We start from the raw sequence: 20,946 nt of genomic DNA on the forward strand, positions 1-20,946 counted from the left end.
CTACCCGTCAATAAGAGAATCACTTTCCGACTACTAACCCACGCACACAAGTCACTCTATGACATCGGACCAGAATGCCTCAACTCACGACTGTCCTTCTACACCCCCTCCCGCCAACTGCGCTCCTCCAACCAAGCCCTCGCCACTGTACCTCGCATCAACAAGACCACCATGGGAGGCAGATCCTTCTCATACCTGGCTGCTAAAACATGGAACTCACTCCCCGCTTACCTTCGCCTTACCCAGAACCACCTAGCATTCAGAAAGCAACTTAAAACGTGGATATTTGACAAGTAATCCTCCTCCCCTCTCTAAGCGCCTTGAGACCCTCTGGGTATGTAGTGCGCTATATAAATTCTCTGACTTGACTTGACTTGACTTGACTTGACTTCGATAGGGCTCTACAAGCTCAAACTTTCACCCAGCAGCTGACTTGCATCTCTGCGAGGAGTGTTCAGTTTGTGACCAAGACAGGCTCCTACATTCTCACCCACCGTATAATGGGGTTGGATCATCCAGTAAGGGGTTGTAGGCAGAACATACACACACACCCCAAGGTGTCTGCTTAGTAGGAATATGCCTGATTGTATATTATTTTAAATGCTAGTAGCTATACATTATTTCAGCACGATGGTGGAACTTTTTGTACTGTTCTCTGTATTGATTGTCTTTACAACTTTCCTCTGCTTTTATCTATTGACCATTGCAGCATATATATTATATACAAGAATCACTTTGGTTCAATAAACATTGAAAACGTCCCTTTGTGTATTCTTTGTATATTTCTCTGAGCAAAAGAGAGCACAAGTGTATGATCAAAAGGTTCTAGGTCTGTCACTACGGATCCTTAGGTAACAGGATTGTCATGTTCAGTGGTTGGCGGAATTGTTCACTTCCTGTCTAGGTTAGGGGGGTCTATGGTGGCTGTGAGCTAGCTGGTCTAAGGGACAACCTATCTTGCACGGAATCCATCTGGCACTACCCCAAAGTTTATGTCATCCACAAATGCGCAGTTCCTGCTGATTAGTGGAAACTACATGGCATGGTGCCGCCAACATTGGTTGAGTTCTAATTTTTGTAAGGATTAACTGAGTAGTTCACTCGTGCCTTCTCAGAGACCCATATGTACCTCCTACCCGCAGATGTCTGTGGTGGTAGGGAATATCATCCTCAGCTGAGTACGTATACCCTATTTATTGGCTGTTTGTTGTTCAAGCTTGAAAGGATCTAATTTCCCTGTGTTAGCCGAACTCTGTAATTAATTTCTGACATACATGGCACAAAACATCTCTGAGAACTGCAGATATGTAGTCACTCAGAAACTATTACAAAATGGTCTCACACTAGATGGTGGGGGGGGCGTTACCTTCGTGGTTGAGCCACACGAACCATATAGGACAGAGGTATTTTATTCTTGGGTTACATTCCCAGCTGGGGATAATGGAACACAAGTATTTCACGAATACACAGAGGATGAAATACCAGAAAAATACACTCCATATGAGGCAATAGAAGTTCCTCTCACACACCAAGAACATATTAATTGGTTTAAAGAAACCCTCCCATACACCATAGAAAGTATGGGACACGGGCCCTCCCAGCAATCAGAGGGGTGACACGGTCTGTCCTAGCCGGATACACTGCATCCTGGTATTAATAATTTGACCACAGCCCAGCTCCGGGGATTGTACAATAATCTAGTAACATTATACAGATGCCTCACACAGTTGGTGATGCAAATAATAACACTCAAACTGCAGCACCACAATTGGTTACACCCAGCATTAGTCCACAAACACTGAATGCGGTCATGAGAAAAATTACCACTAAGAGGGAAAAATTCCATTTTGATTTGCACAAACACAAATTACCCTGAAACACTATTTTCCCATATGGGCTAGCAGGAAAAACACAGATTATTGGCAATTTGCTTTGTGGAGGACTATGCTGGGGTACGTTCTTTGCTGCATTATATACCAGAACACAACTTCATTGGCGATTCTACCTGAAGTATTGAAACAGGTCCAAACCGAGCACAGGTCAGTACCTGCCATGGACTTAGGAATGAAACTGATAAGCAACTTTGCAGCAGTACCCGCCATAATGTTCAGCAACATTAAAGGGGACGCAACAGTGTGCCAACACCAAAGGGATTTGACTCACTCGCATCATAATCACAAATTACCTAAAATGATCAAAGAAACCTATGCAATCCTTGGTAAAGATAATTTTGGAGCCAGCCCTGGGGGACCACAGTTGAAGAGTAATTCTGAAAAGGATAACTCTGAGCAAGAACCCAACTCTTTGACAAAGAAGACGTGGGAACATAGGAAAAGCAAGGATAAAACAAAATCTACGGGGTGGGTCGTCTATACACGAATCCATTGAAAAACATTATAATTTACGAAACTGTGATAATATTAAACAGCCTAACAGGTATCAAATGTTCCACTCGTTTCTTCCAGGATTCATCTGATAAACATTCGGAGAGAGAGGAGGACGGTCAGAGAGCAGATCAGAAGAGTATGTGAAACTAAGGAAGCACTCACAATGCTCCTCTAACTACATTGTTAAGCTAGTAGACAAGCTTTAAATGCCAAAACCTTAACTCAAAAAGAAGAAGGTAGCTAGACTTAAGGTCAGGTATTCCCGGGATATTGAGGACTCTGCTTCTGGATAGTGAATGGGCATTGAAATCACAATAGTTTACCAGAACCTGATTGATTGTCTTGTGGGAGTAGCACTGAGTGAGTACATCACAGAGAAAACGCCAGATACCAGGGTAAGCGTTCCTCATTGTTTATACATAGTCCAACTACAGTTGAAGGGGAGCATACCCATGTCCATTGAATTCCTCTTTTGGGAGGAACTCACTCAAGGGTATGATATTCTTCTGGCCGAAAAGGATTAGCCACCTGGCTTTGTAATGGATTTCCCAAATGGGGAAACAGTTATTCTTCCAGCATTACCCAGACTTGTTGCGAAATCAATTAATCATTCATACTCCAAGAAGTGGGTTTTAGTGCTAGCTCCTGCGTTAGCAGTACATCTTATCATGACATTCCATTGACGAGGACCCCACAACTCAAAGACAAATTCCAATAAGAAAAGAAGGTAAATAGCAAGTTAGGGAAATCCTAGAACAACCTGAATACCAACGTGTAATAGAAAGCTGCACCTCTTCTATGAATAATACTTTGTTTCGGGTAATGAAACCAGATCATTCATATTGTTTAGTATTAGATTTAAACACGGCTACTCGCACATTTGTAGTAAAAAATGCACACTGTCCTGCACTAATAAATAACATTGTGCGGAAGAGATACAAAACAACACTAGATATCTCGAAAGGATTTTTCTGCCAAAATATAGCGCCTGGAAGCAGATATTTGACAGCCTTCACCGCACTAGGTTCTCAGAAACAATACTGCTGTTTACTTCAAGGGTATAAGAATTGCCCTGGGTTGTTTTTAGCTAGAGTTACAGAACTACTTGAAAATTTTGATGATCAGGCATTGTCGTATATCAGTGACATTTATTTGATTCATGATGACCTTATGGAACACTTGACCAGTGTGGACCCATAATCCCGGGGTTTGCTCATATGGGCTTTAGATTTCATTTTGAAAATCTAAAATTGCCCACCTCAGTGTCCTATTTTTGGGAGATGAGTTGTCGAGTGAAGACAAAACACGGCGACCCATTTTTTAGAAAAATGGGTGTTGCTTCAACCTCCAAAAAACTGTAAAAAGCCAGCAATGCATATTAGGATACCTAAATTTTGGCAGAGCATACATTCCAGATTACGCAGAACAGGTCAGACCATTCTACAACTTAATACGTCCAGACTTTTCAAGCACACACTGGACACAGGAACACACAGAAAATGTATGTTTTGTTCAAGCTGACATGATAGCTTTCAAACACCTACACACGTCTAAACACTACAAACCTGGTGATCAATGTAATCGCCGGAACATCAGGGTACACATGTGTCACGTTCAATGATGGTGACACAGCTCTGTATCCAAGACGGATACTATGGGCTAGCTCATTCACTGCAACAAATGTAGATTACATGATTCTACACTATGAACACAAGCATTTCTGCAGTACGAACAAGAATATCCTTATCCTATGCCTACTTAAATCATGCTGTAGATTTCTATGATTACATTGTTTACACTGATGGTTCTGCTCAGCCGGCAGTAGGGACAAAACACCAATATTCAGCCGCATGCGAAGTTGTAAAAGGGCGTAAGCATGATGGAGAATTCCATCCTAAGAAAACCTACACACAGTCATTCTGTGATTGCACAGCGCAGCTGGCAGAACTAACCGCTCTATTGTTGGCAATACAGAATACAGATAATGGATTCCACACACTTATAGAGTGTGATTCGTATTATTTTGTGAAGTCATATAATGAATATCTACATTATTAGAGCCAGAATGGATTACGAGACTCAAAAGGCTGCACAGTAAAGCACAAATGCTTTGGGAACAAGTGGCAAAGCTGAAAGGAATGCCTGCTAAGGGCTCATGTCATTCACACACTGAGCCATCAATATGTTTGCATTCATATTGCTGGGAAGTCAATGGCTGATGAAGCTGCAAAGGTGACAGTTCAAATTGCTGCGGTTGCTGCAATAACTCATTCTAGTACTGTGTATTCGCGGTATATGTATTTCCAAACACACTCGAGCCATGCGCTTCATACCAAACGAACTGACAACCATTGAGCAGAAACTAAAAGTCATAGATGGCCTTATGCAAGCCACCCCGTCCTTGACGGTACTTCGGGACCGTTCAGCTTTGATGGCAGAGTTTACAGGCGCAGTGGTTTGGGAGGTCAGATTTATGGGTATGTACGCTAGAGCTTTAATGTACGGTGAAGGGGAGACACCAGGCATAACACTTGCGCACCTTCTTAGACCTCAATATCAGTCTACATTTGTCACACAATTAGACGTGGTTTCGGGCAACCCATTGACGATAGGAACAGATATCACACAAGCCTTTCTTGTCTACTACACCAAATTATATCAGACTAGTTGCCCGCCCACAGGACAGGCCCTTGATGCGTATCTCCAAGAGATAGCTACGGTGTGGCATGAAGATGGGAAGCAAGAGTTTTTAGCTTCCCCATTTGACGCTGACGAAATTAAGCAAGCAATAAAAGAACTAGCCAGCAGCTGCTTTTTGTGGTCTGATGGGCTTTCCAACATGAATTAGCCCCCGCCTCCTGGAAGTGTATGACGAAGCATTGGAGAGTGGTTCCCTCTCCAACAATGCGGGAGGCAATTATTACATTACTGCTCAAGCCGGGCAAGCCTCCCCAGAAGTGCTAATCCTATAGGCCACTCTTACTATTAAACGATGATTATAAAATTATTGCAAAAATACTGGCTACTCGATTGACATTCCTCATTGACACCACGCTTTGCCCTTTTCAGGCTGGTTTTATACCGGGCCGGTCTACGACACTCAACTTATGCATTATTTTCTCGGTAATAGACCAAATGGAGCCCACCTTCCTGGCGGTCGTGGTGATGCTAGATGCCTAAAAGGCCTTTGATTCTTTGGAATGGCCCTTTTTACGCCCGGTTATGCAAAAATTGGGAATCCCTATTGGCTTTTTAAACTTAGTTCGCTTATTATATTCCTCTCCTGTTGCTCGGCTTAAAATAAATGGACTGATCACACTGCAATTCGTCTTCACTCAGGGCACCAGGCAGGGGTGTCCACTCTCACCCCTATGATTCATAATTGCTATGGATCCGCGTGCCCGTCATATTCAAGAACGGCATTTACACCGCGGATTGCAACACCATACAGGCCCACTCATTGCATCTTCTTATGCAGACGATGTGATGTTGTTTGTGCGCCATTCAGAGGAAAATGTACCCCCTCTTTTACGGGAAGTGGTCCGATTTGGAGTGCATTCAGGCTTGGTCATTAACTGGACCAAATCTGAAATATTTGCCATGACCTCAGGTACTCTTCGATGCGATCTGGAATTCCCCCTACGGTGGTGCACTGAACATCCCAAATATCTGGGTGTTTTTCTACAACGCCAGTGCTTCTGAGGTGATCCGATTGAACTATGAACCTGCAGTTGACCAACTCGAATCGCAAATTCTTAAGTGGACAAAACACCCGCTCTCTATTGCTGGACGCATTGTTATCATTAAGCTGGTAGTACTTCTGTGTTTTCTGTACCTTTTTTATATCCCTCTATCATTAACAAGGGCCTTTTTTAATAAACTCCGGTTACTTTTAATACAGCTAGTTTGTGCGGGTGAGCAACCGAGAGTGAACCGGGCTACACTAACCATGTCATTTGAACAAAGTGGTTTCGGTGTCCCAGATTTTTATCTTTACTACCTGGTTGACCAAACCCATTCTACGTACTATTGGTAACACCCTGATGCTCGCCTTTGGTATCTTAAACCTGACAGATCACAGATTTATCTGCACTTACTGTCAAAGCTACTACCCCTTTTTGATATGGACACCTTCTTGCTTCATAGAACTCGCAGCTCCCTCTTAAAAATGTTGCCTGATTTGTTTTCGGAACCTGTCGATTTCCCACCTCTTACACTTGTTATAACCTCTCCGGATAGCGCTCATTAAGTCTCTCGTATATATCACTTGTCTCTCTCCCTTCGCCCGAATGTGGGTACTAAAGCGTGCACAGCCTGGGAACAGGATTTAGATATTAACATAAGGGACGACATGGCGTTACTGCTGCTCTCAGATGCGATACGTCTCGAGCAATTACAAACACAAACTGTTACATTATAAATATCCGCATAGGATTTAAGTTACTCCAAAATTGGTGGGCAAAATGACTCCTGCAGCGTCTAGTGCCTGTATGAGATGTGGCACCCTTGAAGTGGATTTTCTCCATTTGACTTGGACTTGTGCCCCAGTAAATACATATTGGATAGATGTTTTTTTATGCCTGTCTATCCTGGTAGGGCACACAATACCTCCTGAGCCGCTGACAGCCCTATTGGGGTATGTTAAGCCATTCAAGAACAGCATTAGGCGTTTTAGCGCTATTGCTTTACTGATAGCTAAGCAACAAGTTTCACTGCATTGGGGCAGAGTGTAAACACCGTCAGTGCAGGCGTGGCTCCGAGACCTTACTTATTGTGAGACTATAAGCAACATCTATGCCACACTCCTTCCCGCCACCTCACGCCCTTGTGATATTTGGCAGCCCCTTAAAAGCTATTTACAATCACACTCCGCAGACACTTAATGGAGCTGATGTCACTGATTGAAGGAACCGAGTGTATATTGATTGAGTGGGGATCTGGGAAATGTACTGGTGCTGTCTCTAGGTTGGGCACTCCTTAAAGACTGGTATGGTAGCGGTGTTATCAAATTTGTCATGACCATTGCTATGCGCTGCAGATTTTCCAAGATGCTATTTACATAACTGCTCCACTATATTTATTTTCTTTTGTTTATTATTATTGGTTTATTGGCTGAAGAATGACAGGAATTGTTAATCTATTTGACATGATAATATGACTACCCCATCTCCATGCGTCCGTTGCTTTCTTTCCTGATTGCAGCTTTGATGTACTCTTCTTTTGAAAAATTCAATAAAAACATTTATTTAAAAAAAAAGTACTCCTACAAGTTGGATGAAGAAACACACCTTATGCTCCGATTCCAGGAGTGGGGGACAGAGTAATACCAAACAGTGATTGCAGACCGGGATTAATTAAAGCTGAACATGAGGGTCTGACTTCTGCAAAGTCAAGGCGGCTGCCACAATGCTATTGGTGGCCAGGTCTTTAGAAACAGACCAAGGACTTTGACCCTAGATGTGACACCTGCCAGAAGATGAAGGGTTTCACCGTGGCATTTCCACCTCAGATGTCTCTGCTGATTTCAAACAAGCCATTGCATTGTGTTTACTTGGATCTTTGTGGACCACTGTCATCAAATGAGGCTTACAAGTATATCTTGGCGGCAGTGGATTTCTGCTCTCGATTCATTTGGGTCTGGCTACAATGGTCGGCTGATGCCCAAACTGTTATAAAGGATTTGCGAGTCTTCATCAGGACATATGTAGTTGCCACATTACATTACGACATGGGTCTGGTGATTAGTTCTTGGACTTACAAAGAGGCCATGGGACGTTTGGGTGTGACCCTGCATTTCTCGTCTCCATACCATCCAGAGGGAAAAGCGGTAGTGAATAGGAATAACTGTGACTTAAAGCAGTCTTTAACAGCAAGGGTCCTAGCCTCATGTCCCATATGGAGCCATCACCTATATGGGGTCCCGAGGGCTTTAAACAATATGCCAAGAAAATCCCTGGGTTGTTGAGCTCCAGATGAGATCCTGTTTGGGGTTAAGATGTGGGTCGCAGACCTCGACAATGCCAGCACAGTATTGTAGGAAACACCATTTGACATCAATGAACTGAATGACTTCCAGGACGGCAAAGCAAAGTCCAAGTAAAAAGCACCCCACTGGAGAAGTGAAGGTAGATCTGGCAATTTCTGGCTAGATCATAAAAGTTGGGAATCTGGTCAGAAAAAAGATTGTGAACAAAAATTAGTTTGGGTCATCCTACAGAGCGCATGTGCCTGTCCTGGCTGTTAAAGGTACAAGAACTGTGTTTGTACAAAGCTGGTGGTGAGTAATAGGATATCAGCACTCTAAGGTCTCGTCACGTAATAGTTAGGCGGTTGCATGAAATCTGGTTCGGTGCAGTAAGGTAGATTATGGGTTGGGACCACAGGTACAGAGAGTCTGTCTAGGTTAGATAGTTTTCTGGGCATCTCAAAGATGACCTTAGACTTCTTCTCTGAATTTATGATTTTGTTAGAGAAAAATGTAGTTTTTACCTGCAAGATAAGTGTTACACCATTTGGGTCTGCATGCCGTAATTCAAGTTTAGCGGCTTTCAGATCTGCCGAAAACCACTTACAAGCTTCATGGGGCAGGCAAGCTTCATCTTCCAGAGGGGGGCATGAGAGTTGCTGGCTTCTGTGAGACAGGTCAAAACCGCTTTCTCATATCCTCCAGGTTCATGCAGGCAGCGGGAAGAGAGAGGCGCAAAGAGGTACAACATGGTCCACGTGTTTCCAATTTCTAGTGATAATATCTCAACGAGGGGGAAGTTTTGGTAGAGTTATCTTTTTTATGGTGAAGTGAATAAGGTGATGGTCGGATCAAGTGCAAGGAGAGACAATAAGGTTAGTTATGGCTAGGTTAGAGGACCAGATCTGATCTAAAAAGTGTGGCCTTTAATGTGAGTTGGTACAAAAACATGTTGGTCAAGATTGATGCTAGCTAACCTATCCCTCAATTTGAGTGCCATTTGCCCACCCCTTAATACATTCGCCCAATAGCTAAAATCACCCAGGATAAGAATTTTTGAATAATAGATGGCTGGTCCAGATAGCGACTCAGTCACAAGTTGGGGGAAGTTCTGAATGTATCCTGGCAGTCTGTACATTAGGACAAATAACAACGTGGATGCAGGGGAGTCAACTTTATTCACAATATTGTCCACCCGCGGGAGAGGTAGTGGGGTGATATTAACAATTTGAAGATGTTTTTTAGCAATTACCACCACCCCTACGCCTTGCTTTCCCTGTGGCTGGTTAGTGTTGAGTAAATAAACATTTTCTGGAAGAGCTGCTAGAATATCCAGTACAGAGTCATCTATTAACCATGTTTCAGTCAAAAATAGTATATCAGATCAGTCAGAATTGAGCAAATGGAAGATCTCTAGTTGATGCTTTACTAAGGACCGAGTATTGAGGTGGAAAACAGCAAGTTGATTTTTATTCAAAATGCCCGAGAACATCTGGCTTTTATTCATAGGGTCCGAGATAGATATATTGGGATGAAGCAAATTCGTAGTGGGCCCCTGATGGTATGAGCCAGTGCTGGGCATGCTTTGGTTAAGGATGCCTAGCTTTGAAAGTTTAGCAAGAAGGGTTGGCTCAAGTTGATCATTGGCCGTGAGGAGGTTTTCTAGGTTTTTAAGCTCCTCAGAAGCGTAGTTCAAATTGTTTTGGCCCCTGGTCTTGTACGGGTGCGGACAGGCGCAGATGGATACAGATGGGCTAGCTTTTGGCCAGCAGCACATCCATTGCCCGTCTGTGCTGCCGGCATAGATTTCAAGGGTAGGAGCTCAAACAAACTCCACCCATCACACACTCAATTGGTCCCTTCCCAGCCAGTCAGAAGTGCTACCAGCACATCCCAAACAAGCCCTACTCCTCACCAACTTCCTGCGACATTTTGGAGAATTGGTACTTCGTATTTTTAATATGTCTAGTATGAGTGGAAATGCAGGATTTTTCAGAAGAAGCTAAGGGTTGGTCAGCACCTTCCAGAAGCTGTTTGGAGTTGTTCTTTTATCCACTCCATCCTCGAAAGCAACTATGGAGGTCTTCTGCTGATCCTGCTCCTAATTGCAGAGACATTGCTTTTAATATGTTTGCTCCACAATGGATGTCCCATTTCAAGATTGCAAGGAGCTGGCCCTCCCTCACGTTCTGTTGTGCTGTGAATGCATGGTGCTTTGCTTTGGTGCACCTTTGCTTCGGGAAATGGATGAGCATTGGTTCCTGTCATTCCAGCCTGTATGGCTTAATTGAGTGCAGCCCGTGTTCTGCTATCTCCTATACACTTACGAGTATGCCCTGGACCTGGGCTTGGGGTCGCAATTGGTTAAACCTTAAGACATATACACATACACAAAATCCGGTCATCCCTATCTACCCTCCCGTTTGTTACGCTCCATTACCCAGGAAAAATTCACGGTTCCCAGAGTCATCACCATCATCATAATCTTTATTTTGGTTGTAAAACCATAAAAGATACACACATATTCTTCCTTAGCAGTGGAGCCCATGGTACAGTTAACACAAGTAAAAGTAGATATTTAATACACCAGGTTCAAATGGTCAGGTATCACGTAATGAGAATTGTAAACACTGAGGAAATCGCTAAGATGCAGCATTTCTATGTGTGTACTTAATTAAAAATCAAGTAAAAAGGATAAAACAGGAATAAAGTGCGAGTGCAATAATGCTAACAATATCCACAATTTAAAAAGATTTTGATAAAAACTTTGAGAAGAAAGTTAAAAACAGGATCCTGGGGATTAAAGCACCCTCGAATCATAACATTTTTACTACCGCTGGTCCCTGGCACAAAGAAAAGTGGACAGAAGCCTTCGCCTAATGGCCCAGAACCGGCCAAGAAATGTTTTCATGGCACATTCAAGGGATGATCTCGTATCCGATCTTAAAATCCGTATTGCGTCAAGATGGCTATGGGTCCCCAACTGTCTGCATAGTGGGACCAACCAATTCCTTCTTGGTCTGTCGTAGGCTGGACATGCAAAGAAAACATGGCCCCCAGTTTCATTTGGGTCGGGACAAGATGGGCATCCCTTGGGCTGAATGGTGTTGTTTAGCCAAAGGTTGGTAAAGGCATTGATGGGTAAGCAGCCAAACCTAAACTGGGTATACAATTTCCTGTCCCCAGGCACTTTGACGATATCAAGATATTTCTTAAGGTATTTCGAGGATTTTAACTCTAAAAAAACATCGGTTAAACAACCATAGCAAATCCTCGAATAGGTGGTCTGTTCTACCCATAGCCAATATTGACGCTTTAGATGAACCTTTGAGTACCGTGGTGGAGAGCTAGCAGGCTCATTAGGGAGGCCAATAGCTGCCCAAACAGTGTTAACATATTTTATCCACCCAATTTTGTTGTTCCTGTCTAGGGCGGATACTTCGTTAAAAGCAGCAACATAAGGGGCCAGGTCGGGGGTAGTGACCAACCTATACCAAAAAAGCTAGGGACGCAGTCTCGCTAGATCATGTATAGACCTAACTTTCAGGTCCAGTTTCAAAGGAAGGAGGGGGGTGCTTTGGAGCAGGGCTACAAGAGTCCTAAGAAACTTGTTTTCAACTGTTGTTAATTTCCTTGCGTCCACCAGACCCCACAGTTCTGCCCCATAGAGTACACTACTCACAACCTTTGAGCTATAGAGTTTAAGAGCTGGGGCTACGAGCTTCATATGTGATAAGCAAATCTCGCGCCACAATGCCCCTGCCAGCTGAGAGAATTTTAGGGACGCCTTGTTCAACTGATTATTTCAGGTTATGCTATCGGAGACCACTATGCCCAAATATTCAAAGGAGCTGACTCTCTCCAAAGGGACATATTATATAGGACCAGGTTCCATTTAAAGTATTTACGAGGGTTCATTATCATCAACTTGGTTTTGACAGTATTATTAACCAAGCCCCTCACATCAAAGAAAGCCTTAAATTTGTCGAGGAGCTTCTGGAGACCCATAGGAGTTTTAGATACTAAAAGGGTATCATCAGCGAACAGCAAAGTAGCTATCTTCTGGTTCGGCAAACAAAGGGGTATCAGCTGGAGTTGAACATAAAAGGTCGACAATCTGGTTGACATAAAGGGAAAAAAGGGTAGGGGCCAAAACACACCCTTGGCGTACCCTGCACCAGATCTTAATTGGGTTGGTAGGTTGCCCCTGGTTGCCCCACCTCACACATGCAAAGTTACCATCATGCAATCTGACCAAAGGCTCTAAAACTTCGAGGAGCATTCCCATATTCATGAGAGTTTGCCAGAGTTGGTCTCTGGGGACAAGGTCGAAGGCGGTTTTGAGGTCTATAAAGGCAAGATATAAGCTGCCTTTGCCCAACACAACCACCTTCCAATATAGCAAGAGAAGGCGAAAAGCCTGGTCAATACTACTGGTCTTTTGTCGAAAGCCTGCCTGTAAGGAAGAGAGGATGTTCTTCTCATCCATCCTGGTTTGGATTTTATTTAAAAGTGAGCGACAGAAGATCTTTTGAGCGCAATCTATCAAGCTAATTGGGCGGTAGTTGGAGGGCTTAGACCTGTCCCCTTTTTTGAAGATTGGAATCACTTCCGCCCCCTTCCACGAGTCCGTAATCTTTCCTCCTCCGGCAATGTCATTGGTCAAGTTCATAAAATAAATTGCCCAGTTCGCCCTGTCAGCATGGAAGAGATCGCCTGGGATGCCGTCTGGGCCTGGGGGTTTAGCAAGTATAATGGCATCTAAGGAGCTCATAATCTCTTTCCTGGTAAATACAATTATGTTTCGTTGGGCGTCCAAGCTAGGGGGCATCCGAAAACTATCTGTAGTATTACCTAAAGAATATAGCTCATTAAAATGATTGTACCATTCTAATGATGTAATGTTGTTGGCCAGGGGAGGGTTGCGTTCAAAATTTGCCTTGGCCACTAACAGCCAGAATTGTTGAGAGTCAGGATGACCAATAGCCTCCTCTAGCTCTTCCCATCTCCCTTCATTCCTTAGCTTTTTGGCTATGCCCTGTACCTGTTTATAGGCCCTTCTGCAGTCATGGATGCTTACTTGGTCCCAATTAGCTGTGGTCAATCTTGCTCTGCTTTAGCCTACAGTCTATATTGTACCACGGATTTGCTCCAAGGCGGCTACCCCGGAAGGATCTGGTCTTTGAAAGGGGGATGTAAAAGAAGGTAGCCAATTGCTTGAAGAATGCTCCATGAAGGGCACTACAGGTGTTCAAAGAGTGAGAGTCGCTACTTGCTGGTTCTAATGTCGCTAAATGCTTGGCTAGAACTTCATTGATCTTTTGCATTTTAAGTTTTTCAGCCAGGACCATGGGCCATTTAAGCAGACGCTTATCATTTGTGGCACCCAACTCCCTTGTGCATAGTGGAGCAGTAGAGTCCTGCTGAATACTCTCCCATAGATAAGTGTAGGGAGTTGTGATCACTGTCGCAGGCCTGGTGTATAAACATGTCCTGGACTTGAGGCCACAGGGTCAGATCCACTAATATACAGTCGATCAGACTTGATCCCTTTGTTCCTATAAAGGTCATCCCACCACTTCTGTCGGAATTGATTCGTCCATTGGTAGCCCTTAGCCTATATTCCAGGGAGATTGCGTTCAGTTGGAGGGCAGCATGGGACCATTTTTTGATTGGGGGTAATTCCAACGAGGGTACCCTCCAAACGTTGTCCTCTTTGGACATGTGAAGGGACTCGACCCAATCAAGGGGTTTGAATGTAACATTAAAATCACCACTTTCCCAGAGTCAAACTTACTAGGATGGGACGTCGCTCGTTTGCTTACTTGGGTCCTTCCCTATGGAACTCTCTCCTCTTTGAGCTTCACAGTGAAACAATATATGCAAACTTTCATAAACTTTTAAAAACTTGGTTGTTTAACAAATCATTGTCACTTTTCTATTCCTCTCTGTCCCTTCAGGCCGGCGCTGGGAAACCCTTGTTGGGTAGCTGTGCGCCTTATAAAACCAACCTAACATAACATAACATATACATACTGATGGACCCACTGAAGGCCCATTTGTATAGCTGTCCCTTGAGTATTCTATTGCTCCTTGCCACCCTCTATGAGCCTCTCTGGGTTGCCTCTGCGCCTGGTGGTTTGGATCCTATCTCTGTCTCTATGCAACATCAATTGGGTCTTTTCGCTCCTGCAGTTGCTGCTGTGAGGGATGGATGGGAAACATACTTGCTCTATCAACTTGCTCTGAGTTGTGCCTGTGGAATCATTGTCTGCAGATGCTGGACACAGTAATGTTTGCCTTCAGCTCCAACACATAAACATCTGGCTCTTCTGTGTGGTGGGAACTTTTTTTTCATTCTGGTTTTAACTTCCAAATTTCTTATAAATTGCCCTAAATTTTATAGCTTTTATATTTCTAAGACATTTTAGCTTTTTTATGCTTTGGGTCTCCAAATAGCATGAGTACTTGTTTTCCAGCACTTTTTATTGTTATCGCAACGTTTCATTTTTAGCAATTTCCTTTACATATGCTGTTGCATTTTTACTAATCAGATTTTTAGCTTTAGATAGCTTCTTCGAATTATGTTCTAGGAGTGGTTGTTATGTGTCCAAGTTATGCCTCCTAGGAAATATTGCAATTTTTACATGTACATGGATCTTCCTAAAGTAGCATTCGTGACACTTTGGGTTTCTTTCCAATAAGCACCGATCTTGCTGGCACAAATCAATTTCCCAATGAACCCTATCATATTGCCTTAGCATTATGTACAAGGCCTACATGTATGGTGGGCAAATGTGTTTGTTATTTACGTCCATATGGCAACACAGTAATCTGTAAAATACAAACAATAGCACCCTGATAAAAATCTCGGCCCAAGGCAAGGATGCCTTTTTCCATCAAAAATATCTCTTTCCATGTATAATCAGAGGAGGGACTCCTGCTGGCCTTGAGTGGTCCCTACAAGCTGAAGCTTTCACCCAGCATCTGACTGACATCTCCACGAGGGGTGTCCAGTTCATGACCAAGTTGAGCTCCTACATTTTTGCCCACCAGGTAATGGGGTTGGATCATCCTGTAAGGGGATACTTGGCAGAACATTCACACACACACCCTAGACATGTAGGTTAGGGCCTGCTTAGTAGGACTACACCAGATTGTTATATTGGTTTATATGCTTGCATATATATGTTATTTCAGCACAATAGTGGAAATGTTTGCATTGTTTACTGTCTTGATACTCTTTACAATTTTCATCTGCTTCTGTCTACTGATTATTGCAGCGCATATCTTCCATACATGAATTAGTTTGGTTCAATAAATATTGAAAACGTCTCTTTGTGTATCCTTTGTATATTTCTCTGAGCAAAAGAGAGTGCGAGTGTATGAGCAAAAGGTTTTAAGTCTTCTCACTACCATACCTGAGGGATCAGGGTTGTCATGTTCAGTGGTTGCCTGAACTGTACACTACCTATCTAAGTTAGGGGGGCTTATGGTGGCACTGTGAGCTAGCTGGTCTAAGGGACAACATATCCTGCAGTGGTGCACAGAATCCATCTGGCACCATCCCAAAGTTTATGTCGTCCACAAAACGCTCATTTCATACTGATTAGTGGAAACTACATGGCAGCAATACTTCTTTCACATACACACAGCACTAGTCTAAAAGGCATCTCAGCCAGATGGTGCGCAATCATGAAACACCATTAGGAACCAGAAATCCATCTCTTGCTCCCTGTGAACCCCTCATCCAGGTTTTCGATGATAGTGCACTCAGAATCTTTTGCATTCTGGGAGCCTTAAGAATCACCAGTTAGTTACTGTAACAACCCATATATTCTAAGCTCTTGCATAAGGAGAATTGGAAGACTTCCGAATGTTACAGAACACAAAAGAATTGCACATGATTTCTGGATCTCACAAGAACATGGTAATCATTTTGGGTGCGTTATTATTGTAACTTGGTCCATCCTGGAGTGTGTTGTTTGGTTTTTAGCATTACAAAAGCAATGTGGAGAACTTTCTGTTTCAACTCCTTCCAAGACAGTCACCAACTTACCGGCATCCACCTTGGGGCTAGTGACAGATTAGTCCGGCGGATCTGGATTCTTTCACTTTTGGCCTTGATCATAGTTGCCTGACAAAATAAGAGGTCAAAAATTGATGTCAGTGTGGTTTTACTATCTGCAAAGCTTTACCCATCCAGAACAAGAAAACAGAGCACAGTTTTGCAATTGTGAAAACAGCAAACCAGTGACACAGACAAGAGCACGTCCAAATGCAATGTGCACACATTCGTTTGCACTTGAAATCAACCGCGGGCGACTTCCCCTGCAGCGAGACCTGAATGTACATGCAAGGCCCAGAAGAATAAACCCAAACCTTTGTTAATCGTTGAGATAACTAGAGAAAGCCCATTTACTTTCAAACAGCTCGTCCATAGACTAATATAGTATAAGCAAGAATATAACCAGCCATTGAGTTAACTTGTATCATCTTTACCTTCAAAGTGCAACAGTTACACAGAGGATTCTGACTTAGTGGTAGTTATACCAATGTACGTTTATTCTATGTAGACCATCTAAGAGGACTGTTCTTTTATCTTGCTCATTAACATATCACTCTGCGTATGTTTGCATATAATTTCCGATGATGACTGACAGCTAGGGACAAATGTTAGTGATGTAGACATGAGCCAATTCTACCTGTTACAAGAACATATCTTCATCTGCTGGCATTGATGTCTTGAATGCATCCCCACCCCATGTGCAGGGAGAAGATAGCAAAGCAGGGACCATTGATTCACACAACTACCAGAATGCATAGATTACAGTTCAATGGATGCAGTGAAATTGGTCACAAATATTGACCTATTGTGTGGTACAGAAGCATCTTTGCCTAAAAAGAGCTTTCCTGATTAAGAATCTGAATCAGTGTGGAGAAGAGATTTAAGAGTAGAAATGCCTTCTCCCAACCAGATTAGGAACTATGTAATTCTTCTGAATTATTGTTAGACATTTGGAAATGATCTGTACACGTGAAAGTGAGTATCAAGTGTCCTGAAAATGAGGAGCTGGTATAGTAGCACCTCATCTCATCTGACTGATAGTGAGTGAAGATAAGGTACACATAAATATAAATGTATTCGGGAATACCGACAGCATGTCTCTAGAAAGCAAATGTTTAATTTGGTTTTCTTATCTTCAGCATGTTTCAAAAACGTAGAACTAGATCTATCTAGTCCAATTTACGGAAAAGAGAGCTAAGTTAACCAACAGGTTTTGGACAGGAGATCAGAAAGGACATGTTGTTAGTCAGTTTGAAGCATGGGTCAAAAGAAAGCATTTTGTGCTATTTCATTAATTCATGTTCAATTGTATTATTTTTACTCTTGGTCTCAAGAGCATAAAACACATTTTCCTAATATTGTGTCTGCCATGGATTACTGTGTGTGAAATAGTCTCTCTTTCTCTATGTCTCCATGTCTCCCTTTATTTCTGTAATGTAATCACATCTTGCCCCATATTCCCAAGGCATTCATGGGTGAATCATACAACCCCTCTGATACTCAAAACCTTTGGTTATCCCAATGTTACTTCACTTTCTTGGACCCAACCATAAAACTTCTGAGGATTTGAGCATTCAAAGTGATGCACATGTCCTCTTCTTCTCCATTTCGAGTCCATGCTGTCCCATACGTACCAGCATCCACCTAGGGGCTAATGCTATTTTACTTAGCATTTTCTGGATTCTCTCTGGTCTTCTCTTGGTCTCACGTGCCTGGAAAATAAAAAAAAGTATAAAAACCAAGGTCTGAGTCAGTATGCATAAGGTTCATCCGTGCTGATGCAGAACAAACAATAAACAGTTGCACCATTGTGAACACAGATATACCACAGTTGTATACATAACACAAATAGTAATGCAATATCCAACCTGTGCAATTTGAGAGTTTCCTACACCTAAAATGGCGACAACTAGAACAGAGCTAACTTCCCCTGCATCAAACTCTACACAAACTTAGTACCTACAACAATAAAACCAAGTTGTTCCTAAGTTCTGAACAAGTTCAAGAAAAACAATTTTTTCCTATAGATATTCCATTAATTTATATACAATTTATATTGCATTACCAACAATGCATTCATCAAATGAGATAACTAACATTGGGGCATATTATAAAGAACGGCGTTAAAATTATCGCCGCTTTAGCGGCAGGAAACTGCTGCTAAAGCGGCGATAGTGGGCTTGATAATATGCCCTTGAGAATTTCAATAGAAGCCCATGTTCACACCAGAACATGGGCTTCTATGGGAATTCACAAGGCATATTATCAAGCCCATTATCGCCACTTTAGCGGCAGTTTCCTGCCACTAACGCTGCAATAATTTTAACGCCGTTTCTTGATAATATGCCCCATCATTCCTATGTTTAGAGTGGAACAAAATGCAAAGTGATAGAAGGAATGATTCCATTACCCACTTTCTCGTCCCTGTCTGGAGCGCATTGGGGGCAACAAATGATGGACTGGTATGTGGCCCTCAGTAATTAGCAATAGCTGAGATTAATATAACATCTTACCCATCAGATGTTTTTCAAATTGAGATGACCGAGGTTTGATGGATATGCCCAGACCTAATTCCAGTACTTATAGTCTCACAGAACTCAAACCCTACCACACTGACGAGCCCAAAAGTTGAAACAAATCTGGGGTTGCCTATTATCCTTCAATTGCTAGGGTTTGTCTGTCTAAAAGGAAATTGTAGTAAAAAAACTATGGACTAGAATGAGGGCCAAGTAATAAGCAGTAGTTAGGATTACTTCAAGATTCCCAGTGCCGAAGATTATTCAAGCATTCCATCCATTATTTTTGGTTTCAATAATTTAGTATGGAACAGGCACAAACAAGGTACCCACTAAGTAGTAGTTATAATTACATGTGTACATGTTGAATGTGGACTAGATGATGATCAGCATCTTTTTCATTGTCCTTTCGCCTTGTGTGTATTACTCTACCATTGTCCACTGTGTCTCTGACTGTACCATGTTAGCCACAGACAAACCAATGTCCTGAAGACACAGATCGGTTTACTTGAGCAGAGTAGTAAGAGGCCCTGTAATCGGGTACATTAGCATTAAACCCTCATTAATCAGGAAGGTTCAAAGATTTGGCAACCTTGGAAAACAGGATTTCCAGGACATTCAAGTGAATGCCTCGTAGAAGTAACCTCTGCCTTTAGTTTGCTTTTCCCAAGTACCCCTTGGATGTTTTAAGCCAATCTTATCTATTCCTAGAAAAATAATGAAAGGATGCCTGTTTGCCAAGTCTTTTCTATTCCTAGAGAATATAATGAAAGGATCCCTGTTTGGATATTTGGGTTTTGGTGTTGTGGAATTTTGAATACCTATTCCCTCATTTTAACCTTTTAGTTAAGCTTTACCTTGCAAGAGTCCTCTTCACAATACCACACTCACCTGAGGAGGTTTGGAAAATGTGTCAGGTCCAATGTCAGATGTTGTTTTCTTGATTTCACTGACAGGTGCTGGCTCCACCTATACAGATGGTGTACAATGATATTAATAACTTTAATTTCATGCATTCAATATTTCTATTATATGTCTAAGTTACTTCAAATAATATATGATATCATTGATATTAGGGTCATTTTTAAAGGACAAGACAATTTTCCAAGGAATTGCTGACATACTGTGATTTCGGTATCATGCTATGAAAATTATCCTTATAGAAAGCAAGAACCCATATAAGACCAGCTGTTTCTTTACGACTAAGCCCAATGGTAATTTGAGACACTGGGAACACATAGATGAATACAGACATTATTCAAAAAGAGTAGGATAGAAATTAGCTATAATAAAAATCTGATGACGTCTTACAGATAATTAAGGTTTTCAGACAGGATGTTAGGAAAGAGCTATTAGCAGTTAGTGTGAAGTGCCTTTTTAATTAGACATTTTGCACCATTTGATTGTTTCCTTTTAATTCTCAAAAGATAGTAGAAACATGTTTCCCTTCTAATAGTTATTCTGACAGTCTTTTCCTTGTGAAGGAAACCCACTGACTCCCTACCTTAAAGAATTCCTGGGTATAAACATGCACCCTCTGCCCTAAGTGCTCAGCAATATGGAGAAAATATGCAGCATCCCCTGAAACTCAACCCTCATCTCTCCCCCCATGTACCTCATACTGTCTGGGAACTAAACGTGCAACTTCTTCGAGCCTTTGAACACTAAAAGGGGGCACATACTCCTTTTCTGATGCTGCCTGACCCATTATAGTCCCAGACTTACCGGAATCCATGTTGGGGCTAGAGTTCTTTGCCTGACAGGCACTCGTTCTGGTCTTGATTGGACTGTGCTTGGCTGGGAAAACCAAAAAACTGAGGTCAGAATTGGTTCACGAATGGTGCACCCTACCAATTCGGAACAAACAAGACTGTGTTGTATTAATGTGAAGAGAGACAAACCAGAGACATATAAAAGGGAATAATCGGTGGGCCATGTGCATTCTGTAGTGCTTCAGTATGCTCTACTTCTTTACCTAGCGGCAACTGGAATAGACATCCCCAGCATTAA

General features: G+C 42.4%; 1 protein-coding gene across 1 annotated transcript in view; it reads right to left on the minus strand.

Moving 5' to 3' along the window:
- The window catches only part of LOC147672963 (uncharacterized), a 50,788-nt gene extending 30,144 nt beyond the window's left edge, over nt 1-20,644 (minus strand). The window contains exons 1-4 of the mRNA XM_086947855.1: nt 20,552-20,644; nt 19,828-19,905; nt 18,055-18,132; nt 16,412-16,489 (exon numbers count right to left, since the gene is read on the minus strand). Of these exons, the coding sequence (XP_086803981.1) occupies nt 16,412-16,489; nt 18,055-18,132; nt 19,828-19,905; nt 20,552-20,644 (327 nt within the window). The remainder of the gene's footprint in view (nt 1-16,411; nt 16,490-18,054; nt 18,133-19,827; nt 19,906-20,551) is intronic.
- Between the last annotated feature and the right edge of the window lie 302 nt (nt 20,645-20,946).

Source organism: Lissotriton vulgaris (genome assembly GCF_964263255.1).
Source record: "Lissotriton vulgaris chromosome 8 unlocalized genomic scaffold, aLisVul1.2 SUPER_8_unloc_1, whole genome shotgun sequence".
Lineage (NCBI taxonomy): Eukaryota > Metazoa > Chordata > Amphibia > Caudata > Salamandridae > Lissotriton > Lissotriton vulgaris.